Source organism: Tinamus guttatus, unplaced genomic scaffold (assembly GCF_059628265.1).
Source record: "Tinamus guttatus ecotype Peru unplaced genomic scaffold, ASM5962826v1 Tinamus_guttatus_pri_ptg000150l, whole genome shotgun sequence".
NCBI classification, from domain to species: Eukaryota; Metazoa; Chordata; class Aves; order Tinamiformes; family Tinamidae; genus Tinamus; species Tinamus guttatus.
Window position 1 is genome coordinate 1,067,357 of NW_028288684.1, and position 26,987 is coordinate 1,094,343.

At 44.6% G+C, this 26,987-nt stretch overlaps 2 protein-coding genes across 3 annotated transcripts in view; one reads left to right on the forward strand and one right to left on the reverse strand.

Annotated features, from left to right (window-relative positions):
• Nucleotides 1-6,120, reverse strand: part of INTS6 (integrator complex subunit 6) — a 43,764-nt gene extending 37,644 nt beyond the window's left edge. Inside the window, 3 exon segments of the mRNA XM_088522301.1 lie at nt 4,777-4,926; nt 5,411-5,488; nt 5,621-6,120. Coding sequence (XP_088378427.1) covers nt 4,777-4,926; nt 5,411-5,488; nt 5,621-5,731 — 339 coding nt within the window. The 5' untranslated portion in view covers nt 5,732-6,120.
• The window catches only part of WDFY2 (WD repeat and FYVE domain containing 2), a 76,638-nt gene continuing 55,262 nt past the window's right edge, over nt 5,612-26,987 (forward strand). The window contains exon 1 of one of the 2 annotated variants that reach the window (XM_088522273.1): nt 5,612-5,674. Coding sequence is in view for 1 of the 2 variants with exons in the window: in XM_088522272.1 (XP_088378398.1) it covers nt 24,223-24,359 (137 nt within the window). In the remaining variant the exon portion in view is untranslated. Of the gene's footprint in view, nt 5,675-24,129; nt 24,360-26,987 lie in introns of those variants that run through there. The other variant, XM_088522272.1, reaches the window with a different exon arrangement.

A 26,987-nucleotide genomic window follows, 5' to 3' on the forward strand; every position in this document is an offset into this window, starting at 1 on the left:
GAAAGCAGGCAATTCCAGGAACGATCCTCAAACACCAACCAGAAAACAAAACTACTCAACTGCTTAAAGAAAGAAGGATTTATCACTGCTGAAATACAATGTACGGAGCATTAGGGAAAGATAAATATATTTCTTTTCCATAACTTATGCAGATCTTCGGCATAAACGAGCGTATAAGGAGTCTAAAATCTATACAGTCTATAACACATGCCTTTTTTTCTTAATCAAAGCTTAAGTATGCCTACAACTACAGTTATAACTGATCTCCTGAACATGTTGTTTTTAAGTACTTGAAATGCCATTTCTGCCATTACCTCAAACATGCTGATGTTTGACACGTACATAACTGTCTCTGCAGGCCATTGTGAAGTTGAATTGTGTTAACGTATCAGCAACACTGTTACTGCAGCTACAAATGGCCTCCATCATACACAGAGAAAACTCTAATGTAGCAGACACCTAAGATCACCCCGTTTGATTGGCACATGTGATATAAATATAGTTTACTGCTAAAAATAAATCCATTATATGCAGGACACCTTCCAACTTCCAGGTCAGGAAAACAGCCTTCCAGCCCTCAGTATATTTTTAAATGTCTCTTTCTAAATGTGATCCCTATGTAGGAAAAGACTTCAACCAGACTGAGCACAGACTTGGAAGTCTTCAGTATTTCCCTTATTAGCTAAGTTTCAGAGCAGCCCATTCACTACCGTAAAGGAAAAACATCTATCTCAAGATCACTTGGATTATGGCAGTGTTGCAGTTTTCTTTTTTGCTTCACCACAACTCAGTTAGCATGTGGTTTTGTTACATGAAATTTGACTATGAAATTAAACTCATCTCTCAGCCAATTTTACCATACCAATAATCACGATCCTAGAGAGGTGCAAGACTCCACTGAGATAAAGAGTTGATGCTTCTGGCAAAAGCAGTTTCTACCCAAAATACCATATAGAAATTTCACCTCGAATAAAATTTGCAGGTGTCATTATAAGTTAATAATTTTTTAAAAAAGCTTGAATACTCAAGTATTTTGAAAATCCATTCAGATAAGTATACTTTATCCTCATTCTGTGCAATACTGATGGTAAGAAAATCAGTTTTAGCTATTTCAAATATCCATCAGATTGAAGTTCTGCTATTGCTGCACTGGTCCTTTGCATACAAGTATTGAAACACCAGTGATGCTTATTTAAATCTACTTGAAATTCATAGCTCAGCCTTAGCAGCTTTACTACGAACTGCAAAAAGTTCAATATATAGGTGGCCCGACTCAAACACCGTATGTTTTTGATGTACTAGATAAAAGCTATGGTTTTCATGCCTTTTATTTCAGTGGAAATAATAGTTTTGGGTACTCATTTACTGATATTAACCCTTCCATCAACTATAACAAGCTCCATTTGTTGTCTGACTCATTCATAAAAATATTCAGTGAAAGTGCAACTACAAATGCTGTGCCAAAAAAGACATAGCTGCAAGATTCACTCCTGTTTTCCAAGAGGATGGAAAATTGGCTACTAAAAGGCTTGTTTTTTTCAGAGTACCCAAAGCAATGGAGAAGCTGACACAGGGAAAACATAACAAAAAGGACAATTAACCAAGTGCAAACTGGGCTAATGAAGTACAACTTTGTGTGATATAATAACGGGCTTAAATAGTGAAATTAATGTGCTTAAATGTCTTTCTTACTAAACACATTGAACTATTGTGTGCTTCTCTATTAAGCTGTTTTGAAAAATAATGGTGAAGGCGAAGAGGAGCACTATTTCTAGCTCACACAAAAAGCTGACACTTTAGCTGAAGGTTCATTCTTCTGCTACCATAATCAACACCAAGCTCAGCACATGGAAAAGATCTGTAACTATTATGAGGCTCCAGCAGTATAATACAGAATTTATCAAGCTGCAAAGGCCATAGAAATTAATGGGAGAGTCCTCTTAAAAATACGTATCCTTTCTAAAAGCCTATTAAAATATTTTCCTCTCATCAATTTTACTGCTTCCCCGTGTATTGTTTACTAACAAAAAAAGTTTGAAAATATGAATCTAAACAACCCTTCCTAAGAGAAAGGGTTTAGAAAGACCATACCATTATAATGAGAAGCAGTTTACGAAAAGATACTCCAGGTTCTTCACAAACTAAATGTGTTGACAGTTTCCCTTTAAGATGTGACTGTGGACTGTGGTCAGCTAATACAGCTGTACACTGGGTAACTCAATCAGGAGCATCTGAGTCTTATTTACTGAAAAGGTAATATGATAAATAAAAATACTGGTATTAAAAATGTGCACATTAATGTTGCAAAAAAATACGAAGCAGGAGCTTCTCCTCAGTTTCAGAATGACCATTCAGCCATGGCTCTTGCTCGGGAAGTCAGCTGATGGAGAGCTCTGGTCTGCTTCAAAAGAAATCAAGGGTAGTGAGTCACGCTGCCATTTAAACAAATAGTTCAGTGTTAGTTGGGGGGGGGGGAATAAGGCATCACACTCTTGGATGGCATAACCAGACAACCTCACCAAGTTTGTCATATCTTGTCATATGTGTGTACACTAAAAAATCTAGTTTACAATTCATATATGAGAAACAAAAGTGAATCTTAGCAAATATTTAAGAAGCTTGTCAATCCACCAAAAACAAGCACATTAGCAAAAAGATGCTAAGCCATAAATTTTTTGCAAGCTTAGTATGTGTATTATTACTTTACATAATACCACACTTAAGATCATCTAAATATGGTGGTTTTGTAGAATTATCTTTTTCTTCCATCCTAAGATAATCACTCTTTAAGCACCTCTGTCTGATGTATTTTAATTCTTTAAAAACAAGTGAGTCAGTACTTCATGTTTGGTGTAGAAACTATTTCAAATATAACTCAGGGCTCTGACCACTTTTAGTACCCTGAATTCTCAAGTATCTCATGGCATGTATGTTTGAAAGCACATTTTTCTTAAGCATGGATAAGTAACATCAATAATGATGAGTTAAGCATATTACTCAATGGCCAGTGTGAATGTGTAGAAAGTTACCTGCCCTGAAACTGATCCCAGGAGTGCTGAGGGCTCAGTAAAGTGTTCCAAAACTTAATCTGATTTAGAAAAACCTGCTAGTTTGATTAGGTGGACCAGACCTGGAATGAGAGAACTTCAGCAACATCAGGTACTTTCTCTAAAGCCATCTATTATTGCAGGCACTACTAAAGGACAGCATCTCATCTGCTCATTTGAGCATCTCTTCAACAGTCTGTTCCACATGGGGAACAGAGCAACTAAAATACATTAGCAGGGGTGGGTTCAGCCCCTGGGAGAGCCTGGCAATCAAAGCAAACCAGACAAAGAAAAAGCCACTGCTACACAGACAAAAGAGCAGCTATTTGCAGTAATGAACATTAACCAGTCGAAACAGTCATGACATGAACTCAGCTGCCCACTTGACCGAGTAGTTGAGCACAACTGGTTCACTCAGGACAGATTATTTGACATGGGCTTAATTAGGATTTTAAACATTGCCAATAGCAATGATAAAGGGCAAGCATTTAATGTGTATACGTACAACTGTGAAGTTTTAAAAAAAAAGCTTTGTATAGTTCATGTAACTGATCCAAAAATAATGGAAAGCAGAAGAGATTAGCACACAGATGTAGAAGGGGACAGCAGATGGGAACAGAGAGAGAGAGGAAACATGTGTGGAACTAGCACTTTTTTTTTTTTTTTTTTAAAGTTTCATCACTAAGCTGGCATTTTAAAAATGTTTAGGCTCACTTGATCACCTAGTGGCAACGTCATACAATGCAACGCGAGAGAGATGAATTTCCTTCCCCAAGCAAACAGTGCATGTTATGACAGAGAATGTGCTCAGACTTGAGTGTGGAGGAGAGTGGGAGGCAGAGGGGGACAACAACTTTTTCCCCAACCACATATTCATGTTAAACACCAAGAGGAGCAACTAAACCCCAGATAGAAGAGCAACGTCTTGCATGAGAGCAGCAAGTGAAATGGGCAGATTCTCGTTAGTATTCCTTCTGCAAAAGAATGCACAGTATACTTGCCTGATCCTAATAAGCAGAACAAATCCAGGTTTGATCCAGTGCCAGACAGAACTGGGTATGCTTCCTAAAGTATATGCTTAATGTAAAGTCACTGACTTATCACAGCGACACACCGAGCAAGAGAATGTGGAATACGCCCCAAAATGTCCTGTTTTAAAGGGACGGCTGCATCACAGGCACTAGGAAACCACAGCTTCAAGGCTCAGATACAACAAGCAGCTTTATAAAAATACAGGTGTTCGGAGAAAGTGGTAACTCATTGGAAAGAAAAGATTTTGAAAAAGACATGTTCTAGTCAGTATTTCTGAAACACACAGTGCCTTTAGGAAAGCAGCCCGTCTCTCAGTGTACTTCATTGATTATGCAGCACTGTATATGCAAGGAAAGTTTTCATAATCCCACTAGGCTTATCAGCTAAGGTTCTGAAGCACAGGATTTGTTATGAAAAAAAAATGACAAAGTTTAACCAAAAAGGTGAACTTGAAGGCTAAGTGAGCATTTAAAAACTGAAGAATAACTGAAATAGAAAAGGAAAGTTAGGTTAAAAAAAACCACAGTCAGCTACCACATTTCCTCAAACTACCTGAACTCTGCTTTTTTTTTGAGGAAGCCCTGTATATTCAGTATTTCATGGAGATGCCATTTTGGACAACTAGTTATTGCCCTTGGGACAGTGTGTAACTCAAATCTTTTTACCCTCGCCCTGCTCCTGTTAATAGTCAACCTACCTGCCCATAGTTGTCTATGCCAGTTACTAATCTATTTAAGTTTAATAAATCAAAAGCTGTCCTGAGGGACTGGCCCAGGGTGGTGAGTCCTTCAGCTTGGAGGTTTTTGAGCTCGTTCATAAACGTCGCGTGGTTTTCTTTCCACCCGGCCTGAAACGAGAGACGCCGCAGGACTTAACGCCGCGGTGGCCACGGGGGAGCCGCGCGGCCGCCCCCTCGCCCCGGGGCCGCAAGGGCTCCGCAGCAAGTTACTGGCCCCGAGGCGGCTGCGGTTGTTCCTAACGCGGCGCGGGGCCCGAGGTGGCGGCGCGGGGCGGGTGGCGGCCCCCTCCCGCCGCCCGCCGTGTCCCCCGCCGCGGCGCTCGCTGTCACTTCAGCCAACCCGGGGAAATACCCGAGTATCCCCCACAGTTCCTTGCTGCCGGCGGGGAGGGGGCGGCGGCGGCCGCCATGTTGATGTCCGCGCCGCCGCCGGAGCCGCAGCCCCAGCGCGAGGCGCGGCGGGGCCGAGCGCGCCGGGGGGCGGGCGGAAGGGGCGGGCAGGGCGCGGGGCGGCGGCCGGGGCGGGGAGCGGAGGGGGGGGGGTTACCGGAGAGCGGGGGGGGTATGGGGGGGGGGTTACCGGGGCACTTACCTTGATGGCGTGGGGAGGCTCCTCGAAGGTGACCAGCATGTACCTGTCGCCCCTGCTGGCCGGGTCGCGGGCGCGGAGCTGCGGGGGCGGCGCACAAAGCGACACGGTGAGCGCGGCGGCGGCCCCCGGCGCGGCCCGGCCGGCCCTTCCCCGCGCCCCCCGCCCGCCGCGCGCCCCGCAGCGCCGCCTCTCGCGAGGCAGAGCCGGTACCTTCATGAAAGTCTCTACAGCGCCTTTGGCTACGTCCAGATAGGTGGTGCCCAGGTGCGTGCGCTGGTTCATGGAGGCGGACGTGTCTATGAGGAAGAGCAAGATGGGCATAGTGCGGAGGGGCCGGCGGCCGGGCGGCTACATGGACGGAGGGCGGGGGGCTGCGGGCGGCACCGCGGGGCGGGCTGGAGAGGGGAAGAGAGGAGCGGGGAAGGAGGACGGGGACGGGGAAGGAGTGAGTGGCTGTGAGTGCTCTGCACGGGCCGGGCGCCTCCCCGCTGCCGGAGCGAGGGGGGCAGCCCTGCGCGCCCTGCCCTCCTTTGTGTGAGGGGCCTGCTCAGCCCCACGCAGGCTGCTCCATGCGGGAGAGGCTGCGCTGCTGCGGCCGTCGCTGCGCCCCTGGCCTTACACCCGCACCCACCCGCGCTCCCCTCCCCCTGTTGATGCTACTCGGAAGTTTGGCGCGGAGCAGCCGCAGCGCCCCCCGCCGCCCCGGCACTTTCTCGCTCTCACTGAGGCGCTTCCTCGCTCGCCGCCCCCTTTTAAGGCGGCCGGGACACGCCGGGCCCCGCCCCCGGGGGACACGTGAGCGCCTGTCGGACCCGCCATAGGCCTCCCGGCAGTCCCCTTATTAGAATATGCAAATAAGCGGGGGGAGGCGGGGCGGAGCGGAGCCGCGCAGGGGGGAGGCGCGGGCGCGCGCGCCTTGGCGCATGCGCGTTGCCGTGCCCATGGGGGGGCGGGGGGGGGAGAGGGTGACATAGCCCCGTGCGGGGGGGTGGGAGCTCCGCCGAAAACGGCGGCGGCGGCGGCGGCGGCAGCAGCAGCAGCAGCTTGGGGCAGGGTGGCGGGACGCGGCCAAAACGAAGCCGCGGAGGGAAGGGGGACGGAGCGGAGGGGGTGAAGCCGCCGCCTCGCTCGGTTACGCGGCAGCGCCTTGCTCGGCAGCCGTTGCCCGCCGTTGTAACGGCCGTTGGGGCGGGGGAGGCGGTGAGATGGGGCCCCCCGGGAGAGCGGCGCGGGCGGCGGCGGCGGCTCCCCCGCGGCGGGCGGAGCGGGGCGGCGCCTGCTGCGCTGCGCTGGCGGCCCGGCTGGCCCGGAGCGGGCGGTGAGTCACGGCGCGGGGGGCGGTGTCGCCCGCCGCGCTCCCGGTGCCGCCTCCTCTGGAGGGAGGCGCGGGGAGGACCCCCCTTCCGCCCCCGGCCGCGCCTCCGGGGCGGCCCGGCCCCGCGCAGGGCTTTGCGCCGCGGCCGCCGCCTCGGCCCTGGGCTTGCCCTGAGGCGTCTGTCCGCGCGGCCGCCCCGCTGGGGCGCGAAGGGCCTTCCCCGGCCTGAGGGGGCACGGGCGTCTCAGGGCGCTAAATTCTCAGGGCCCTGAGGCGGTTTCCCCCCTCCCGTAACAAAATAAACAAATAAATTAGTGTTGGCCCTAGCAGTGACCTTTCCCCCCTGCGTGGGAGCAGAGATTAGCAGTAACGTCCCTGGGATCCGTGGCCGGACGCTCCAAACGCGCTCCCTATCAATCACGCGACCGTGGAGTGTTTCCAACCAATTAACAACCAAGATCCCTGTTCTTGGTGGCTGTTTGGGGTTTTTTCTTTCCCTGGCAGTTGTCCCTGTTGTTTATGCTCTTCCCAGCTTGGAGCGCTAACTCTGAAGCTGTTTTTTTAACATAGTCAGTTTGGGGGTTTGCTTGGCTTCCTCTCTGAGGGGATATTTTTCCCTGGTTTGAGCTGATACGTGCTCCCAGCCCCTGTTCTGGCAGGTTATGAGGCCGCTGTGCTCCTTCTCCTTAAAACATGAAAATAGCAGCAGCGTTCTGGTTTGATTCATCCTGCTTTTCCACAAGGTTTCTGCTTTGCTAGGGAAGAGCTGGCTTGGGCTTTTTGGTTTTGCTTTTTTTTAAGATTAATGAACAATTAGCATTTAGCTTCTAGGAAGGCTGAGGAGAGAGGGGTAGGAGCCATATTTCCATTGCGGATTTGTGCGCATTCTTGTGCCTGTGAGCAGATTATTTTGGTTTTCTTGTTGGGGCTGGGTCTGTGACCTGAGGCACTGGGCTCAAGTGAGGGATTCCCTTCAGCTCTGTTGTCCATCCAACTGAGGAGTCTCCAGTGTGAAATGGAGAGAAAGAGCCTTGATCTTTAGATCTTCGGGCCGACAAAATACTGTAACCATGTTGGCAAATAAGTAACATCTTTTGCTATGTGGGTATTTCTCACTGTGTGTCTTGCTGGCAGTGCCAGGAGGACTGTGCTAGCATTCTCCCGCTGCCTCTCGGGCATCTTTTCAGCAGCTCCATGTTAGAGCTCCGGCAGTGGCGGGGTGTCTTGTGAGCGGCAGCGACGCTGTTCTGGTCCACGTTTAATCCGAGCCTCTGCTGTCAGAGGAAGCAAAGCAGCAGGTGCTGCTGGAATCCGGCTGTGTGCCAGGCCCCATTGTGCAGGAAAACATTTGGGCTACCTGGAAAGATGCGCTTCCCAGTCGCTTTCCATCAGCAGATCCCTGTGGAAGCACCTTTCTTCCCTTCGTTCCCCACAGAAAGCAGCAGGTGCCTTCTGCTCCTCGGTCAGGTTTGCTGCTTCCAAGGCCAATGAGACTGACTGCTGCTGGGCCAGTAATCAGCTCCTGAAGGTGGTGGGATTCGAGATGTTAAGCTAAGGCTGCTTTAAGAAACCATGCCTTGGGATTAGCAGCTGCATTGGGGAGTGATGCGGAGTACGTGTGTGTTGTCTGCCTCTAATTGGCTTCCCTTTAAACCTCCGAGATTGGCACATTCTCCAGACGTGCCATCTTTCCTTCTATTTGTGTGTCGCTGATGTTTCATTGACCGTCTGTATAAAAATAATGTCACTTCATTGCCAAGCATGCGGCATCTTCTTGAGGAGCGTTGTAACAACGGGAAACTTCTGGAATGTAGCCGTCTCCCAAGGAGAGGGTGGAAGGGAATGAGAAGGCAGCAGCATTTTTATAACGCTGCCACACCGCGAAAATGTCACTGTGAGAAGCAGCCTGAGACATGGAGACTTTGCATAAATCCTGGAAGGTCATCTGGAATTTTTGATTTTTCTTTTTACTACCAGTAAGCTAAGAGAGAGAGGGGGAAAGCATGAACTGTGAGTGGCAGGCTCATACCCCAGCACGAAGGGTGCCGGCCGCGGGCTCGCTGCGACGCTCTGCTACCCGTGTGGGGCGGCGGGGCCGGCTCGGGGATGCCACTGATGAGAGTCACGTGTACAAAACTTATATGCAGTTTCAGGGGGATTTATGCAAGCAGGAAAGCTTTGTGATTCCTATACGTGCTTTCTTGCTATTATCTTTGAAGTCCTCCCTGCGCCTTTGTATAAGTAAGTATATCGGATCCGTACTGGATCCCCTATAGGGCAGGATGAAGGTTGTTTTGTATTGCCTGTGGAAGGCATCAGTACTTCTATTCTGGCCAATTTGATTAATACTGAGAAATTCTTTTAGAAAGAGATAATCAGCCCCAGTCTTAAAGTGCACATGGGCCTCGTGATGCGAGAGTCTTAATGGTCAGCACTGCCATGAGAGCGGCGCTTATAAACGTGCACAAGGGATTGCTATGGAGGAACAAAACGCAGTAATATTCGTGGTTCTGCTCACTGCTGGTAGAGCTGACACAGCTGAGCAGGGAGAGAGCTCGAGCCTCTCCCTGTGAAAACAGATGCATCTTTCTGTGGTTTCAGCTTTTTTATGTAGTGGGCAAATTTATCCTCCACGTATAGTCTAAATGAGACAGTTCTGTGTTTTCTCTTAAATCTAGATGAACGGTCCCAGCCATCTCTGAAGGAATACTTTTGCTGTAGTGATAATGCATAAAATTACCAGTCTAGACTTAAGATACAGAAAATACTTATTTCCCAGATTTTCATACATGGGTTTTGTTTCTGTTATTTTTAAGGGATTATAGAAACACATGTATGGCTCAGAGCACTCCATTTTTCATCTTCAGAGAGGCCACTGTCCATATGAGGACAACAACAGTATTAAAATGCAAATTTGGCTTTAGCTTTGAATGCTAAGTCCATAAAGCAAAGCTCAAATATGAATTTGAATATGAAAAAAAAAGAATTTTGAAAACAATGATACTAAAAATACTTTGGAATCATTTGCTATTACTGGGTGTTATTTCTTACTCTTCTCTCAAATTATATTTGTGCAATCATTTTTTTTTTCCTGTATTATCACATATTGTTAACATTATTTTTCCTAAATAGCAAGCCTGAATGGAAGGAACCATGTTAAAAAACTCCAAGCAGATCTTGGAAGTGGGATTGGCAATATTACTCTGTTTTTTTTTTTTTTTTTTTTTGGCTTGCCTTCTCCTTACAGAACTGTTTTGTGAAGTTTGTTTCAAGACCGTGGTCAGGCCAAGTTTAATGACACAGAGTAACTTTTTCATTGCTTCCTTTAGAAAGCCATTCCATAGTCTAGTAGATTGTACCTACTAAGACTTTTGTTTTTCCCATTTAAAAGTCTGAAATTTTCCATTACTTAATTTTATGTCAATGCTCATCATCAAAGTATATAACTTCTAAGAGCATTCTGAGTCTCAATTTATTTTTTTAAATACATGTGTCCTAATCCTTCTAGTCTTCCTTTAGCCAGGCTCTGTGCATTCACTTTATTTGCCTTCTTTATATATAAATGTTATTTTCCACTTATATTACATATATATGTATGGCAATTTATACTGGTTTTGGGTGTGTGTGTGTTTGTTTTTCCACTAATTTCAGTTCAGTGTTTTCCAACCCTACTTAGCCCTGGCACCCAGGTTATTACCAAGGAGGACCTGAGCCCTCCTTGCAATTCAAGGATAAATATACAATATTCAGCCTAGAATGAGTAAGTACTGAGAAGATCGGGTTAAGCTGAGATGTAAACCCAGGGATTTTTCTAGAAAAGCACAGGTAGATTTTCAGAGTTGTTTTGCTTTGTTCCTTTTATTGTCAATGGAAATCATAGGGACTTACTACCTACAGAACAAAAACAACTGCAATTCCTTCTTTGTAATTCTCACATTATTACACAACCTTTTCCACTCATCCTCGTTCAGTTTTTCCAAATATTAGCAAGGCTTTGAGCAGAGGTACATCTAAGATGATATTAGGATAGAAGGATCTCAAATTTTTATGTACGTTCTAGGACTTTGATTGAAAATGTCTATTTTTTTTGTTTGCTTGTTGAAACTTGCAGAGCTTTTAAAACTCTTTGTCCTTTTAGAAGTCTGTGTTTTGGCTTTCCTGACACCAGAACGCCATGAAACGGCACCGCTTTGACAGAGCGATGGCCTCTAAGCGAAGTCACATTCTGGCTTCTCTTGACCCACCTTCATAAACAGCCTCATTTTCAGTATTCTTAGATTGGGAAACCCAGAGCCTTTGAAGATTCCTACAGATTTTTTGTATTCCCCACAACCACTTCAGTCATCCAAATCCTTTGCAGTGTCCTGGCTCAGTGTTGGAACCACAGTGAGCAGCAGTGTACAGGCCAGGAGGATGTAGTTCACGTGGAATTGCAAGGGAACGGGGATTATAGTAGTTTAGTGCTTTGGTATAGTTTGTTTTCTAACTATTAAGACTCAATATATGGGTACTGAGAGATTAAGTTCATTAATATTTGTAAAATCCTGTAAGTTTCCCAAGGAAGTTACGACAGAGGTGCATGATAAAATTATTTTTGGAGGAAAAACTCATCTCTTTAAGGGCCATCTATGCTGTGACACTTAAGGGAGACCACCTGATTAATGATAGAGAGGTTGCAAGGTACCTGAATGGGAGATAAGGAAGCTTTTGTCGTTAAAATCAACTTAAACTGTATGCTTTTGCTTTAGTATTACTGTCCCTAGATTGAAGGGTTTTAATGTGATGTTTCTATATGCATTTAATAGTGTTTAACACAGTAGGACCTTTTCTGTTTGGTACTCAGGGAGAAAACTGCTTAAAGCAAGTGCTTAAAAATTGCAGTTGTGTTAAGGCAGAACATATGAGAGTGTAAATCGATCTACAGTTCTTATATATCTGTCTTGACACATTACATTGCTCCTTTCACTTGAGGCAGGATCCTGGTCAATAGCAGAAGCCTGTCCTGAGTGCAGTCCTCAGGGTTTGCGCTGCCTCGTGGGTATGTGAGGGGCCAGTGTTGAGATGCAGAGAAGAGAAAACCCCCTGTAGCGTATGAAAGCTGGGCTTGTTTTACCTGTCATTTTCTTCTGAAGTTATTTTCTGTCCCTCGAGATGCTGATAGCAGCAGGCAGCAACATTCCACTCGGTTCCTGGTAATAGTGCAGTGCCCTGGAAATGCTGCCACAGGCTTCCCAGCTTTCTCCCCGCTGTGCCCGAGCCATGAAAATGGGAAGAGTCTCCTCTCTGCGCTAGAACAGCAATTCTGAGGGAAAAAAGTATTGCTTCCTTGTGAGTAGGGCTAGAGATAACAGCAATATCGAGCAGATGGTTTGAGAGATGACGCGTTATTTGCAGCAGTCCATCCTGGGTTTCTTCAGCTTTCTCTTCTTGCATTTCTAGTAGTGGTTGGAAGCTGCAGCGTTTGCCGTAATGGGTTAATTCGGCCCTTCACACGAGCACACGTAATGCACAGTGTTGGCATTCAGGCTGTTCTCAAGCTGACAGGAACAAAACTGAGCTAATCTTTTGCCACGACACCATTTTTTAACCATCTTTCAGATAAGCTGCTCAGCCACTGGCAAAAAAACTTTCCTTGGGATCTTAGCGCCCTGCCCATACGCAGTGACCTGAGCAGTCCCGTTTGTCACCGCTCCAGGGCTTCTTTTTGTTGGTTCCTTCAAGCATTCCCTCCTGCCCATGTCACAAGGCTGCAGTAGCCCAGGAAATCGTATCCCTTCTGCAGCGCTGGGCTCTCCTGCGCCTTTCATAGCGTAGCAACGTAACTCCATTGCCATGGATGCCAGATACAGGCGTGCAGAATTTATTTAGCAGTCGAGTAGTTAAGGAACACCAATTCCAGCTAGAGTCAGCTGGGAGTATGAAGTGGCTACAGCTAAAAGACATTCTACAAGCATTTCCAAGGGAGAAAGAGAAGATTTTTTTTAAAAAAAGTATTTTATTTTATTATTTATTTATGACCAGTGTATTGAATATAGTCCCTGTAAGCAACAGGGCAAAAGAATTCTTCCCTGAATTGTTTTCCATGGAGGTATCACACCCACATGTGATATTTGAGTGCTGGGAGCTTTTTTTTTCTGTAAGATATTGCCACACTGTAGAAGTCTTATTATCCAGCCTTTACCCTAAAAGTGATTATTGTGCCATCAAAAGATGCCTAAAATCAACACCCTCAAAAAAGAAAAAAAAAAAGAGAGATGATTTACTTGGTTGCTATCCATAAAGCCATTGGCATGTCTAGTGTCAGTTGGTCTGTCTTTCAGTGCTTAGCAATGGATGAAAACTTTCCAAATCTCGACTCTTAGGTAACTGGAAATCACTAAAAAGGAGACACCTATGAAGCAAGAAGATAGGTCTTCTGGGGTAAAGCAAAACTGATAAAAATGCTTTTTTTTTTTTTTCATTCAGAGAAGAAATCCGTATTCTCTGTCTTTAGGCATCTTTGACTATATGTTTGAAACTATTTTCTGAGCATGCTATTTCATTTTAGCTGTGCCTTTTGCACAATAATTTTTTTCTACTTTTATATGTACATTGGAGTCCTAATATAAGGCATGTTTGTGACAGTGGTTCTGGGTCTTGCACAGGAAACCTGATGCCACAGTGGGCAAGTTCTCCTGCACTGTCTTGCAGGAAAAAATTAAGGTGTCTTGTTTTAGAAGTACTTCTAATGGGAAGGAAGGACACTTGCAGCATGACACTGAGAAGTACAAAAGAACAAGTTTTACCTAGTTGAAACTACAAAAGCATTTCTCATTAGGAGAAGAAATAGAGTTGAGGCAGGCTTATAATGAACACTGAATGATAAGTGTAACCTTTAGTCGTAAATACAGTCACGACCAAACTGTGCTGTTTTGGTCAGCAAGGAGTCTTTTTGTTGTTGGAAATGGCTTTGGATTTTGTGATGTTGCAATTGGAAAGCCTTGAATGTTTCAGAACCAGTTCTAATATTTTCCTGCTTGTAAGCCGTTTTAAGGCGATATAGTTTATGGTTATTTTCCAAGCATTGGTCCAAAAAAAAAAAAAAGTCCAAGGAAGCTCATCCTATAATTCAGACAAACGGTTATGAAGTGTATGCTTCAATCTGACAATGTGTCCTGTGTGCACTGGTTCTGTGAGGAGCGTGACGGTGTCTCCCTTAGCTTCTTCTGCTCCTTTCCTCCTTTAAGGTACCTGCTATTCCAGTTTTCCAAGGGCCAGGAGGGCCGGAACATCGTTTGTTGATTGCTCTGCAAGTTGTGGATACACAACTGATTTATGTAACTGTGGTTTTGGAGGAAGATGTCACTTAATGCAAAGGTGACAAAAATTGGACCTTTGACTATTAAATCAATTTCAGCTATTTTTGAGTTTTTTTTTTTAATTTTTCCTTAACTGATTCTTATTTCAGGCTCTTTTTGTCTTGTTTTATCATTTAGGAAAAGTCGCTATCTTTTTCTTTCCATCTCTGCTGAGATATTCAGTATTCTCATCAGCTGGCTAAGGGGAAAAAAGCCACAACTACTCGTTTGCCCTGACAAGTCCCTTCCCTCCCCGTGCTGGAGGTGATTGGTTGTGCTCTATGCCCGACTTCAGCAGGAGCTAATAAGTAACTCCTGATCCAGCAAAAGCTTCCAAAGGTTGCCAGGTATCACTCAAACTCTCATTTCAGAGGTAAGAGACAGCCCTTTAATGCACCTATAGACCACTGCAGTAGAACTGGCCTCACTTCTGATCCTCTACCAAGCAGCTACTAAAAATAATTCACAGGGATTGGAGTAGTATTCCTTTTTATTTTAAGAGGAATTGGGATCGGCTGTGCTCTAATTAAATGCTTGAAATTTCCAGCCCGTTTCCACTGTAACACCATTTATTCCATTGCTGCCTCTGCTCCTTGTTTCCTGCTTCCCTGCTATCTATTACTTGTGTATGAGCATGGTTTGTATTGTATTAGATCTCTATTGGCAGTTTTCACCTTTGTCCAGTTAGCATTGGCACAGCATTCCTCTGCTTCATACGGACAATTGTGCTATAACGTCAGTTTGTGGTTGTGACCATCACCTGCGTGTGCACACTGGTAGCCATGCAGCAGACCGCTGTCACTAGTGCCAGACTTTCCTGTAATTCTGACCTTGTAGCAAATTCCTCCCTAGCTGGCAATAAGGAGGTCTTATATGTTTTTTTCTCTGCTTGAATTCTCTGTTTTCTGGATTGTGAAATTATCCTCTGCATAATTTAAGAACCGTTTCATGATCTATGTTTAGCAGAATTTGTTACCCAACAGATGTCTGGACAGCTAATGACCTCTCTAAGTACAGCCCAGTGATTTCTTGCTACTGGTGATACAAGAATTTTTAATCTCTTCTGCTACAAGCCAGCACTAGGGCAGAATGTCACCTCTTACTAATTGCCAACAACATAGGGAGTGTACATTTTTTTTCCTCAGAATTGTTGTATCTAGTCAGAAACAGTATTTCTCTCTCATTTTTCTTTAAATCTGCATGTTTGTGTGTGCACACATGTACATACATGCACATACATTTTTATCTTTGGAAACAAAGAACACGAGAATATAAATTTAAAAAAGGAAATTAATCAAAATATAATTTCAAAACAAAAATACTAAAAAAAACAATCCTGAATTGACACTTAGCCCTCCAATTGGGAAAGAGAAGCCCATGGTAGGAAAGCGCCTTTGAGCCACCGTCACGCGTGTGGCAAACACGGCTTTGCAAGAGGGGCTTGAGGGCCTCTTGCCACGTCATCAACCCTGGTCAGCGACTGGTACCTGCTCCAACATCACACTGCAGCTGCACAGCCATTCCTCCTCTTTCCTCCTCTTTCCTTCTCTTTCCTTCTCCCTGCTCAGGTCAGGATTGAGCCTGTTCCCCTCATAGAAAGTTGTCCTAGTTTTTCTCTGCTTTTTCTTGCTCTTTTCAGTCATCCCGCGCTTTGGAGAAGAGGGTCAGGCAGGAGTGTGTTGGAGAGGAGGTAAGACAATCTGTAACATGCAGCACTCCTTTTGCAGGGAAGGAATTGAGGAATTGAAAGCTGATTGATAAGATCTGCTCAAGTATCCCTTGGATTCAGCAAGCCAGATGCCGAGGCTCCTGGAACACGAGCACGTGTTGGAGAGTATGGGCCATACTTGTCTGCGTGGTGCGGCGGCTGCCGGCACACGAGTGCTCCCGAGCCGCCGCCAGCTGCTCCTGCGACACAGTGCCGGGAAGTCTGCTGGGTTTGGGCTTGAGCTGCCCTCCCGTGACAGAAGGGTCGTTGTCAAATTGCTGATTAGGAGGTACCAAATGATTTGGATTCATGAGCCAAATCCATGTTAGTGAGCCGAGCAGGGCCAGCGCTGCGGCACTGCCACGAGGAATCCCGCGGCCCCTGGCAATCCGGGCACGTGCCACTCAGCACTCTTTCACAGGGCACCTGGGCATGGCTTCGGGATAGCATGGAGTAGGAAAGGCACTTCCTTAGGGAGAGGAAGAAAACCTAGCTCTGTGATGCAAGCTGGGCCACACTGGTGTCGGAACTGACCACTGGCGCCCTGTAGTAGGCAATAGAGCTGGAGCAGTCCTGATGCACGTACCGCTGGGTCTTGCTACAGTTTTGGCCTCAGTCTTCTATTTTTTATGTTTATTTATTTTTTAATGTGTGTGTGTGTATATATTATAAATATATCCATTTGACTTTCAAATGGAGAAATGTGTTTATAGCTCTCATCTAGCGTTTGCCAGGATTTGACAGTCTGTAGATGCTCTTAAGGAATCTCTGTCCTTCCTGTAATGTGCTACACTTTAACACTTCAAAAGCCCTAATGCAACTAATTCTTATTACATTTCTTGTTCATTGAAGTGTTTCAGGGATAAATAACTATTGCCTAGTTCCCTCCTACTTCTGGGAATGCTCTAACAACAGATGTGCTCTTTTGACTTCAGAGCATCACTAGGTCTCACATGGAGCCTTCCGTGCACCTTTCCTTTTGATTCAGTTCTGCTGTGCAGCCTCCTGTGCTCATATTAATCACATGATACAGAGGTTACTCTGGCTCCAGTTAACCCCAACGTCAGGGGCTAATTTAAACTACTGAGAATGTCAGACGTTTTTTGTTTTTCAGTTGCTCCCCGATGGGCCGACTCGGATTTTCTTTGTTTTCCATCTGGTCTTTCCTTGTCTTCTTTCGGAAGTACAAGATGCACATTCCCCCTTCCTCAGTCTTCACAGAGGTAATGCTACTATCTTCTCAGATGACAGCTTCACACCAGGAGGTCACCAAGTTATACATGAGGACATGGCTAAATAATGATTTATTTTTCCCCCCCTTCAAACATGTGGCCCCTTTTTTCTAGAGCATTTGAGATTTTACAAAGAGAACTGTACCCACTTTAATGAATCCTTTCATTAGGAGCCTATCCTGGAATGCACCAGTCTTTCCATACCCACTGCTGTCCCAAAGGACATCTTCCCAAGGCCACTGCACCAGAGCTGGATATGATTATCACTTCAAAATCCAAGTGTGCTCCGTAGATTCTGACTCTAGACATATGGGCATGCTACTGTGCAAGATGTTCAAAGCACTCGCACATTCTGGCTGTAATCTATCTAGAATAAAAATCATATCACGAGTGGCCATGAAGTAATCAGGGAGCCAAAGGCTCCACAGAGCGTCTGCGATAGGACCCATCTAAATGCCGTTTCACCGGGGTGTCTGTCTGTGTCCCACAGTGAGGAGCTCTTTGCAGAAATGCCGCCCTGCCTGCAAGCACATAGGTGCCTGTCCCAACACTTACACAGAGTAAGCCATGAAAACGTTTGAATAGACAATCTGCAGTTCTTTTTTATTATTTTAATTCCTGGCTCCAGTACTGAGTCATAAGCCCCCTGTATACACTTAAACTTCTGCATTTTGCTGTCTGTCAAGCTTCCTCGGGGACTTCCTTTTCCACAGAAAGGAGTTGTTTATCCACACTGATTCAGGAACAACATGCTTTTAAATCAATCTTTTTGTCACAGGATTAAATCAATGAAAATTGACATCCTATTGAGGATCTACCTATTTACTTAAAGACTCAGATGCTTGTTTTTTGCAATTCGAACCTTTCCATATAATTGCAGTAACAGATAATTTACAATAGGCCTTGACTCCCAGAAAACTGCCCAGCTCCCAAAAGTTCCTATCAAAAAAAACTTACCAAAATGATGATAGAAGTTAGCAGTAGCAGTATTAGAATCATTTGGTCCATAAGCTGTGTCTATATATATATAAATATGTATGTGTGTGTATGTGTTTGATTTTGTGAAATATTCCATCACTGCTCCTTCTAAAGTTCAATTTAGCAAGCAAAACCCACTGTTTAATAATATTTTCTTGTCTGACTTTTTCGGAGCCAACTTTGATATATGGTAGTCAAAACTCAGAGGAGGGTGACTGAAAGCATCCTCTCAGCCTAACAACTCCAGCTGTAAGGCCATGAGATTGGTAGTAAAGTGAGAAAAATCAGAAAAATAATTAAGAGAAAGGAGTTTTAAGAGTGTGTTCTTTGATTCTCTCTGGATGTTTTCTTACCTGTGTACTTTAAAGAAAAGAAAGAGCGAGGTACTTCAAAATTTTCATATAGTTAATATATCATGGAAGAGAAATTTATTTACGTTTCAGGCAGGCTATGCAGATTATTTGTTAATAATTCTCCAGACAGATAATGTATTTACTGAAGATATTCAATGATTCTTCAGTATCACAGTGGAAAAGAAAATTTATAGAAGAAAGATTTAAACTCGTGAGGCCTAGAGAGATGCAAGAATAAAGAGCTTTGAAGAATAATTGATTAGAGAATTAGAGCATAAAGGCAATGAATCGGATTCCAGATATTTTTCCATGTAGGTAGGAAGCCGAAAATGTGAGGAAAACTATAGCTGGATCAATGTGGACAAAGGAAACAGAAATAAGACTGCACACACTGCAAGAACTGCTTATGGGACAAACCGCGTGAGCCGGGAGTTCTCATTTGCAGCCCACACACTGACACAGCATCACTTTTTTTGTTCCCACATGTTCACAGTCAGCTACAAAGCCAGCAGGACTTGCATGGTAGCTGAGCATTAGTATATATTTTTTTTCTCAGTAAGGTGTTACACAGTGATATTACCAAGCATATTTTTAAAGTACAATATTTGTCTCCATAACTTTGACATAGAGCAGACTATCTGCCTATCAGTTTCTCTATAAATTGGAGAAGGTCCTTGTTTTCTGAGTGCCTGCATATAAAGAAAGGTAAAGAAATACAGAATAGAACTGTTGTAATGAGCATGTAGGATTTATTATTAGAAATGTGAAAGACAGTATTATTCACAGTATGAATGACAAATACCTGAAATAAGGAACATGTTTGAAGGTGAGAATCGAGAATGTTTGTTTTTTTTTTTTGTTTTGAAGATGGATAGGTGAAATGTTCACAGAACATTTTGGTTCTTTAAGTTTGGCTTTTTGTATGAAGCATTCACCTATGGTTGTATCCCACATAACTAGGAATTATTTTTTTAAGTTTTAATGATATAGCACCTGAAATTAACATTTTAGTAATTGTCTTATGAAGGCAATCACTTTTTCAAAAGGAACTGCAAGAGATGAGACTATAAGTACATGTTTTTGCAGTTGCATAGAACTTTGATATCATGTAGGGTTTTGTTGCTGGAGTTTTAGGGAAAGCATTTAGTTTGTGAACAAGCAGAAAAGGAAAACACTGGGAAGAGGGAAAAACAGTGCTGCGTTCAGTGGCTATTGAGTGGTTGATGTATTTGTTGCCAAGCGTTTTTACCTTATTTACTTGGTTCTCTTGTGTGTGCACGGGTCCTTTGGTTTTGTGGATGAGTGAGGAAGAGGCCTTGGAAGCTGAAATCTGGCTCCCTGTCAGCTGAGCACTTTCGAATTTATGTGCTGAATCCAAGTGCAGTTTCTCTTCTACACTAGCTTTTCTTTATTAAAGACCTGTTTGAGGGATTATAAATATTACTGTTATTATTACAGAACACTTTATAAAGGACCGTTTTTACGCTCTCTGCAAAGATACCAATCTGCTTAAACTTTCCCACTCCCACTCAGGAGCCCTCATGCTCGCTGGGCTTCCACTTGCTATAGCTGCAACCCATGTGTGAAGTCACTATGTTGCCAGGTGATGTCATGATCATACTGTTATTGCAGATTTTCGTTTATAGCACAGTGACACACACTGCTGTGCTTTTTGAGGTAGCCATTCCCGCTCTGTCCTAACACAAGTAACAGTTTTACAGATACAAGTATCTGATACGAAACCAGCAGAGCTGGCAGAAGGTCCAACTCCTTCCTCTTTCACTTGCAGGTCACGGGTCTCTCCTGCTTATCTCAACTGTCAGACAAGCACGATTACCTCCTCTGCTAAACACCTTTGCCTTGAAATACTCAGAGAAATCTTATGCTGATGTACTAAAATTAAAAAAAAAAAAAAAAAATCAAAACAGAAGATGGAGCCAGAGAGCAACTTTTTTAAGCTAATTGCCCAGGAGATGGTAGGGAATTCAATTGGCTCCAACCCACAGGATTTAACCAAGACTATAGATGAAGAACTCAGAAAAGTACCCTGGGGTTCTGGTAAAGTATCAAGCACATGCAAAAGGGCTCTATTGTGTTTACACTGATTTAAAATACCACTGCTTCCCCAAGGTCTGCTGTCATCATCAAACACATACATTAAAAAGCCAAGATAAACTCCTAGCAGGCTAATTTCATTCTATTCCAATCAAAGTTAAAGTCAACTTGTATTGAGAAGAACAAAAATAATATATATATATATTACATTCTCTCTCTCTATATATATACACTATATATATATATATAGTATTTTCAATACAAGTTTAATTTACTTCTCCTTCATGCCAAAATGCCAAGTAAAACAAATGCTGATAAGAAGCAAAGATGAACTAATATTAACATGATACAAAGTAAGCTGCATTTTTAGTTTGATTTTCAATCTGCATTACTGACGGATGAATTATTCCAGGCAAGATCAAATAATCCAAGTATTCCGTATCAATTACCAAGTTTCATATGGATTCAGAATTTATGTTAACAACAATAAAGAGAACGTTTAAATTATATTATCCTTACATTTTATTTCTGTAATTGCCTGCAAAAAATACATGTCCAAGGAATATTATATCATTTTTAATCCTACACATTTTTGGAACATAGAAAAAGAACTGAATAAGCATGCTTTCCACAGCATACGAATTCAGTTAAAAGACTGCTTGCTTTCCATTCTGTTTTTCCATGCAATTTGACCCAAAATCTGTTAATTTCTAGTAAATTAAGAAGAATCAATATACTATGAAATATTTTTAAGTGTGTTTTTTTTCAAGTTAGATGAGAAAACACTTTTCTAAACCACCCTAACTTGGCACCTGTAGGTAGTCATTAAACTTGATGTCTATGGCAATTGTAACTTGGAGACCTTTCTGTCCATTAGTTTATCTGGTTATTACCATACCAATAAATTTGCTTTAAAAAGTGAAGTATTTTAAGTATTTTTCATTGGATTGTGTATGAAAATGGAAGGTCTGGGAAAAGCAATTGTTTGCAATTTCAGTGTCTTTCCCACACGTCTGACAATATTCTTGTCGCCCATCAGGCACAATGCGGAAGAAGGTGCAATTTCCCAGAAGCAGGAATGAGCTTCGGGTGCCTCTGAAATCTTTGTGTTTCTTCTCTGCTTTCCTTCCTTCGCTTCTCAGTTTTTCAAGCATCACTTTTTCTTCTCTCAGTCATAGCAAGCCAGTAATTTCCCAGCCATATTTTCCTATCTTATGAGGGGGAACAGCGTTGACCCCAAATCTGGGTACCTGTGGTACAGTAATGTAACGAATCTCAGGCCACCTTTCATTCTCCAGCGCTCAGCTACTTCCCTGGCCTTGCAGAGGAAGGGGTCATTGACGGCCAAGGTTTAAAACTTGCCCTTAACATTTTATCTTGACTGAGTACAAGCCCACTGGAGCATCTACTGTATTGTGCTCTTTTTTTTTTTTTCTTCCAAAAGGGTGACTTGTTTCCAAAGATCAAATCTCTACAAAAACCATTCATTTGATTTCAGCACAGTATTAGCTTCAGCCTAAATGGATGCCCCTGTAGCACGGCATGTCCCTGGAAGCCGGGCTGCCTATGGATATATATCCAGCAGGTGAATGTGAACAACCATGTCCAGGCTACTTTGTGGAATTTTCTTTATGCATTTTGGAGAGAGTGATTAAAATAAAATGTCCAATTATGACTGCTTTCATTTTTTTTTTCTTCTCTGAGCAGTCTTTTAATTCTTGCAAGAGCGATATAGTAACCAAAAGACCTGGTTATCAGGGAAACCTAACTTTTCTTAATAAGCAAATGAAGAACAAAGGAGCTAATTCAGTGGATACGTAAGATCCACAGGACTCCAAGTCCTATGAACCCTGCCTCTGCCTTTTGAAGACATTCTTTTTCTTCATTACTTGCTTCCCTGAAGGCCTTTCTGTCCTCCAAAAAAAAGTATGTTCTGGATCCCTGCAGTCCCTTGTCTCCCGCATGCTCCCAGCCATTGTTTACCCAGGAACAATGCACACAGCCACGTCCCGAGTACAAACTGCTGCGAAGACGGCAGGCCCTGCCAGACTTCACCACACTTCAGTTCCAGGAGACGTTCTCAGACATATGTCAGTTCTGAAAACTGTCAAGAACACTGACATCTTTAAAGAACAGTATCTTGCACATCTCGGTGAGTGGCAGGACGAGGACCTGCCAGCAGGATCGTACACAGCAGGAAGAGGACTGGTCTGCATGCCTGCTTCTTTAGTAGTAGCTCTCTCCTAGAAATTGCAAGAGAGGGATACTATTACATGGGTTCACAGATGTATGATCTCACTCTGGGAAATAGTTTGTGATTATAAACCCATTTCCTATAAGCCAATTCTCTGCACAGCACACCATGAACCTCAAATAGTCAAGTAAAGCTTCAATGTCTTGCTGTGGTTCTGATATCGCTTGTTTATTTAGTGCAACACTACCAGATTATTAAACATTGTGAAAATTTAGGCCTGCCCCAAAGAGTTAACTCCTTTGTTTCCTGCCTTCTAGATAATCAAGGAAAGTGCTGAGCCTCCAAAAAAGCCCTGCTGCTTGTCCTATTGCTGATGTTGGTGTAGGTCACTCCCATAGAAAAAAAAAAGAAAAAAAAAAAGTCCCTGGGTTTAGGGTTTTCTTGTACCTATAGTTTAGTTTAATTTCTGTAAGTGATGATCTTTTGTCCCAAATAGCACAATAAGTATATCCCTATCTGCTGAACTCGGAACAGCCTCCTTGGTTTTCCTGCTGATGGGTAGAAGCACCATTTTTGCACAGACAACCATGCAACACTTGCCGGCGAGCTGAAAGTCACAGGTTTAAAGTCACCTTTTCACTCGCTTCTGCAATGAAGGACAGCCGTCCAGACACGTTAGTGTGTTTGTTTAAGAATGCCTGAAATGCATCCTGAAGTTCACCTTCGGCACACACCTCTGGAGCAAGTGCTTTCTCCACCAGCTTCAGCGCAGAGCTTGGGGTAAATTATTTGAGCTTGAGGTGAATGAATCCAGCAGTAAAGGCCGGTGGAAAGGTGCATCTTGGTGAAAACGAGGTGCTGGGGCTGGGCTATGTTTCCCCCTTAGGGATAAACTCTCTATGGTGAGGTTGGTGAGGTCACATAAGAAATATTGCACACATTCAATTATGAATTTGGGCATACTGGGAAGCTTCGTACCCAGAGTTAATTCCATCTGGTAGCCCTGCATTTTACCCCACCGCGTGTTCACCGCTGTGCATGGCACAGTACCAAACTAGAACCAAACCCACCTGGAAACCATTCAAGAGCATAAACATTGTGGGATGTGGAAAGTAACAGCAGCTAAATAAAGCAAGAGCCCTCCGGCCTGCAGCACCAGCGCAGAGTATCTGTTTACCTCAGAATCTGACTTTCGAATCATTCAATAAACTCAGATGGGAAATAAAAAAATAATCTAGGCACAGCCGAGCCTAGAACTCGTCTTGCTGAAGCCACGTCTATATATATACGTACATAAATATAGCCAGGGATAGGGACGTTTCCCTGGCCCGGCTGCGCGCTCGCGGGGGCGGTGCTGCCCCAGCCGCGAGATGGCGGCGGGCGGCCGCCATTTTCTCTCCGCCCCCTGCGCCGCGCCGCGCCCCCAAGGCCGGGCCGGGCGCCGCGCTCCGCCCAGCCCGGCCCGGCCCGGCCCGGCCCGGCCTGGGAGGCGGGGGAGCAGCCCGGCTCGGGGGCGGCGCTGCCGCCGCCGCGCTGGTTCCTGCTTGGCAGGGAGGCCGCGGGGCGGCCGGGGATGCGCCGCGCCGCGTCGCCCGCAGCAGCACGTCCCGCCCGCGCCTCCCGCCGCCGCAGCCGCGTCCATGGCGAGCGAGCCGCAGCCCAAGGCGCTGACCCGCAAGCCGCTGCTGCTGCACAAGGTGGAGGGCTCGCAGGAGGTGGTCAACATGGCAGCGATCGTGCCCAAGGAGGACGGGGTCATCAGCGTCTCCGAGGACAGGTACCGGCGGCGGCGGCCGCGCACCCGCAGCACCAGCAGCACCATGAGCCCGGGCGTCTCTGCCCGCAGGGACGGGGCTGATGGTGGTGCTGGCGGTCCAGCCACGGGGGTGGTGGTCCCTTACGGTCGCGATGGCCGCGCAGCAGTGGTGGTCATGGTGGTGGTCTCTCATCAGTCATGGTGCTGGTCCCTCATCGGAGGTGATGATCCCTCCCTGGCGTGGTCCCTCATCGGAGGTGATGGTCCTTCCCCGGCGTGGTGACCCACCAGCCAAGTCCTTCTCCATCCCGTGGGTCAGGCATGGGGCAGGTGAGTCTCCAGGAAAGAATGAGCACAGCCCCAAGGGTCCCACCTCGGGGCTTGGGGCTGGCCACCCCCTGCGCTCGCGGACAAGAAGGAGCCTGGTGGATGGACCGATGGACCTCCCGTGTCAGGGAGTGAAAGGAGCTCGGCTGGAACTTCCAGCTTGAGAACTTGTGTGTGAAAAATGGGACTGCAGATGGGTTTCATCACGAGGGCTGCTGCCGGGCGAGCCAGGGAGATGTTTTGCTGACCTTCCCCAAAGATAGGGGAGCCACGGGCTAGAACAAGTGGTTTCAATTCCGGTTTCCCCTCTCCACATATTTCTTGGTAGTGTTTAAAAATACCATATCTCAAAGATAAGATCTTGGAGTTAATTCCCGTTGTAAAGCTGCCAAAGAGAGAGGTGGTGTGAGACCGTTCAGTCGAGCTGTGCATGATGAATGCATCTCTGAAGCTGCTCTGAAGGGCAGTTCTTGCCCTTCTGAAGCTGTTAAAACTTATTTCAGCTTTACAGCTGAGGTCTTCCTTTAAAATAAAAGCTTGTTTTTTCTTATGGAGACAATAAGTAATTATTTCAAATACAATTTCTTCACAGATCAAGCAAATAGAAGGTCGCATGTGTTCCCAACTGCACATTTGAAAGATAAATGTTGATGTATGTGTGAATATCTTTTGATTTTTGAGGATGTTTTTGTGACCTCTTTCTCTTCAGACCTCTCTTCCCATGAAGAGTGGCTACCGTTGTCTCTCCACTAACTTGTCTAAAAACTATCAGAACTGTCAGTATTTCTTTCATCTTATCTTTATTCTCACTGTTAGTTTTCAGCTAGGTGTCAAAAATATGAACTGTGCAAAATTGGGATCATGTAAGTTCATCGAAGTCACGGTCTCCAAGTGAGTTTTCAGGCCCCATGGCAAAAGGATGGATGAGCTACTTAAAACAGGCACCCTGTGAAACAGACTGTAAGCAGAGTTTTACACTGTTACATGACCAAAATTATACTTACTTTAGTTCATTACGTATTGTTGGGAAGCAGAAAAACCTTGAGTGTGTTTTGGTGTATTGTAGCTTGTTAGACTTTATCAGTCAGTTCTTTTGATTTTGTTTTTTTAAAAGTTATTCCTGAAACATTTTTGTTTTGTGTGTGGTGCATGTGTCTCACACCTCATCCCCACTAGGAAAAAAAAAAAAAGTGTCTTCTGTTACTAATTTATTAGGTAAGGACTGCTAAGACTGGGTTGATGTTCTAAGTTATTGTCCCTTGGGATTGGCAAGAGTTTCTTGGTTCACTAGTGACTGACTTACCAGGTTCAAAAAACCTGTGGCAAAGCGGAGACCAGGAGTTTCTCGCTGAGAAACGTGCAAGTCCTGCAGGAAAACCCTCTCCTGGCCCATCCCAGAACCAAAGTAAGTCAGTTAGGTCCTGCTTTTTGATGAAACTGGGTAAAGAAACCCTCTACCTGAAACTCTAAGGAAAGAATAAATGCTGGTTTAGGTCTGGAGCTTCCCAGGTTATTTTCTCTTAAAAGGTGCTAACCAAGTAGTCTGCCTGTTTGTGGGATTAACTTGTAGTGTCTTTGAGCTGCTATAAATCTTAATCAAGCCTTTTATTTCCTTAGGCACAAAAAGTTGATTGATGCCTTTTAGCAAAAAATATTGCCTCCTTTCATTTCAAATATGTGCTTATATTTTTATTGTAATAAAAACATTGGGAGTCTAAAACTTATTTGGAAGGAGTAGCCAATTTAGAACTTTTTGGATATCAGGGGTGGAAGCGTACTTGCCAGACTCGAAATAACTTGGTCTTATGATTAGGTTTATGTAGATCATTGTGATACTTCTTCCTGTTTAGACCTGCCTTTTATTAATGTTGATGATGTTAAATGGCCTTGGCGCAAATGTGGAGGGCGTCTTGAGATCGCTGGAAACTCAGAAACATGGTTATGCAGATGTTCTCTCTCTTAACTTTTTATGAAAATAAGTGATTTTTGTCTGAGTTTACCAGACAGCAATATATGAGAAAGATGTTCTGAAACTTTTATAGTGAATTTTAGCTGGAATGGCTTGGCATTTCCAGCATTTGCTTTGGCTGGGGTAGGACAGCTGTGTTGAAATGAAGAGGAGCATCCTCCCTTGCCCCTGTGCTTAATGGCTGAGTACATCAGTGTTGAAGTTGCTGGTGATCTCTCAACATACACAGCAGCTAGGCTCTACTTTAGCAGTTTTCTTTGGTGCATAAATGCACCCTTTAAGGTGCATTTTAAAAGGAAAACCAAGTAAGCCATGCAGATAGTCATGCATTATATGGCATCAGACTGTATTTA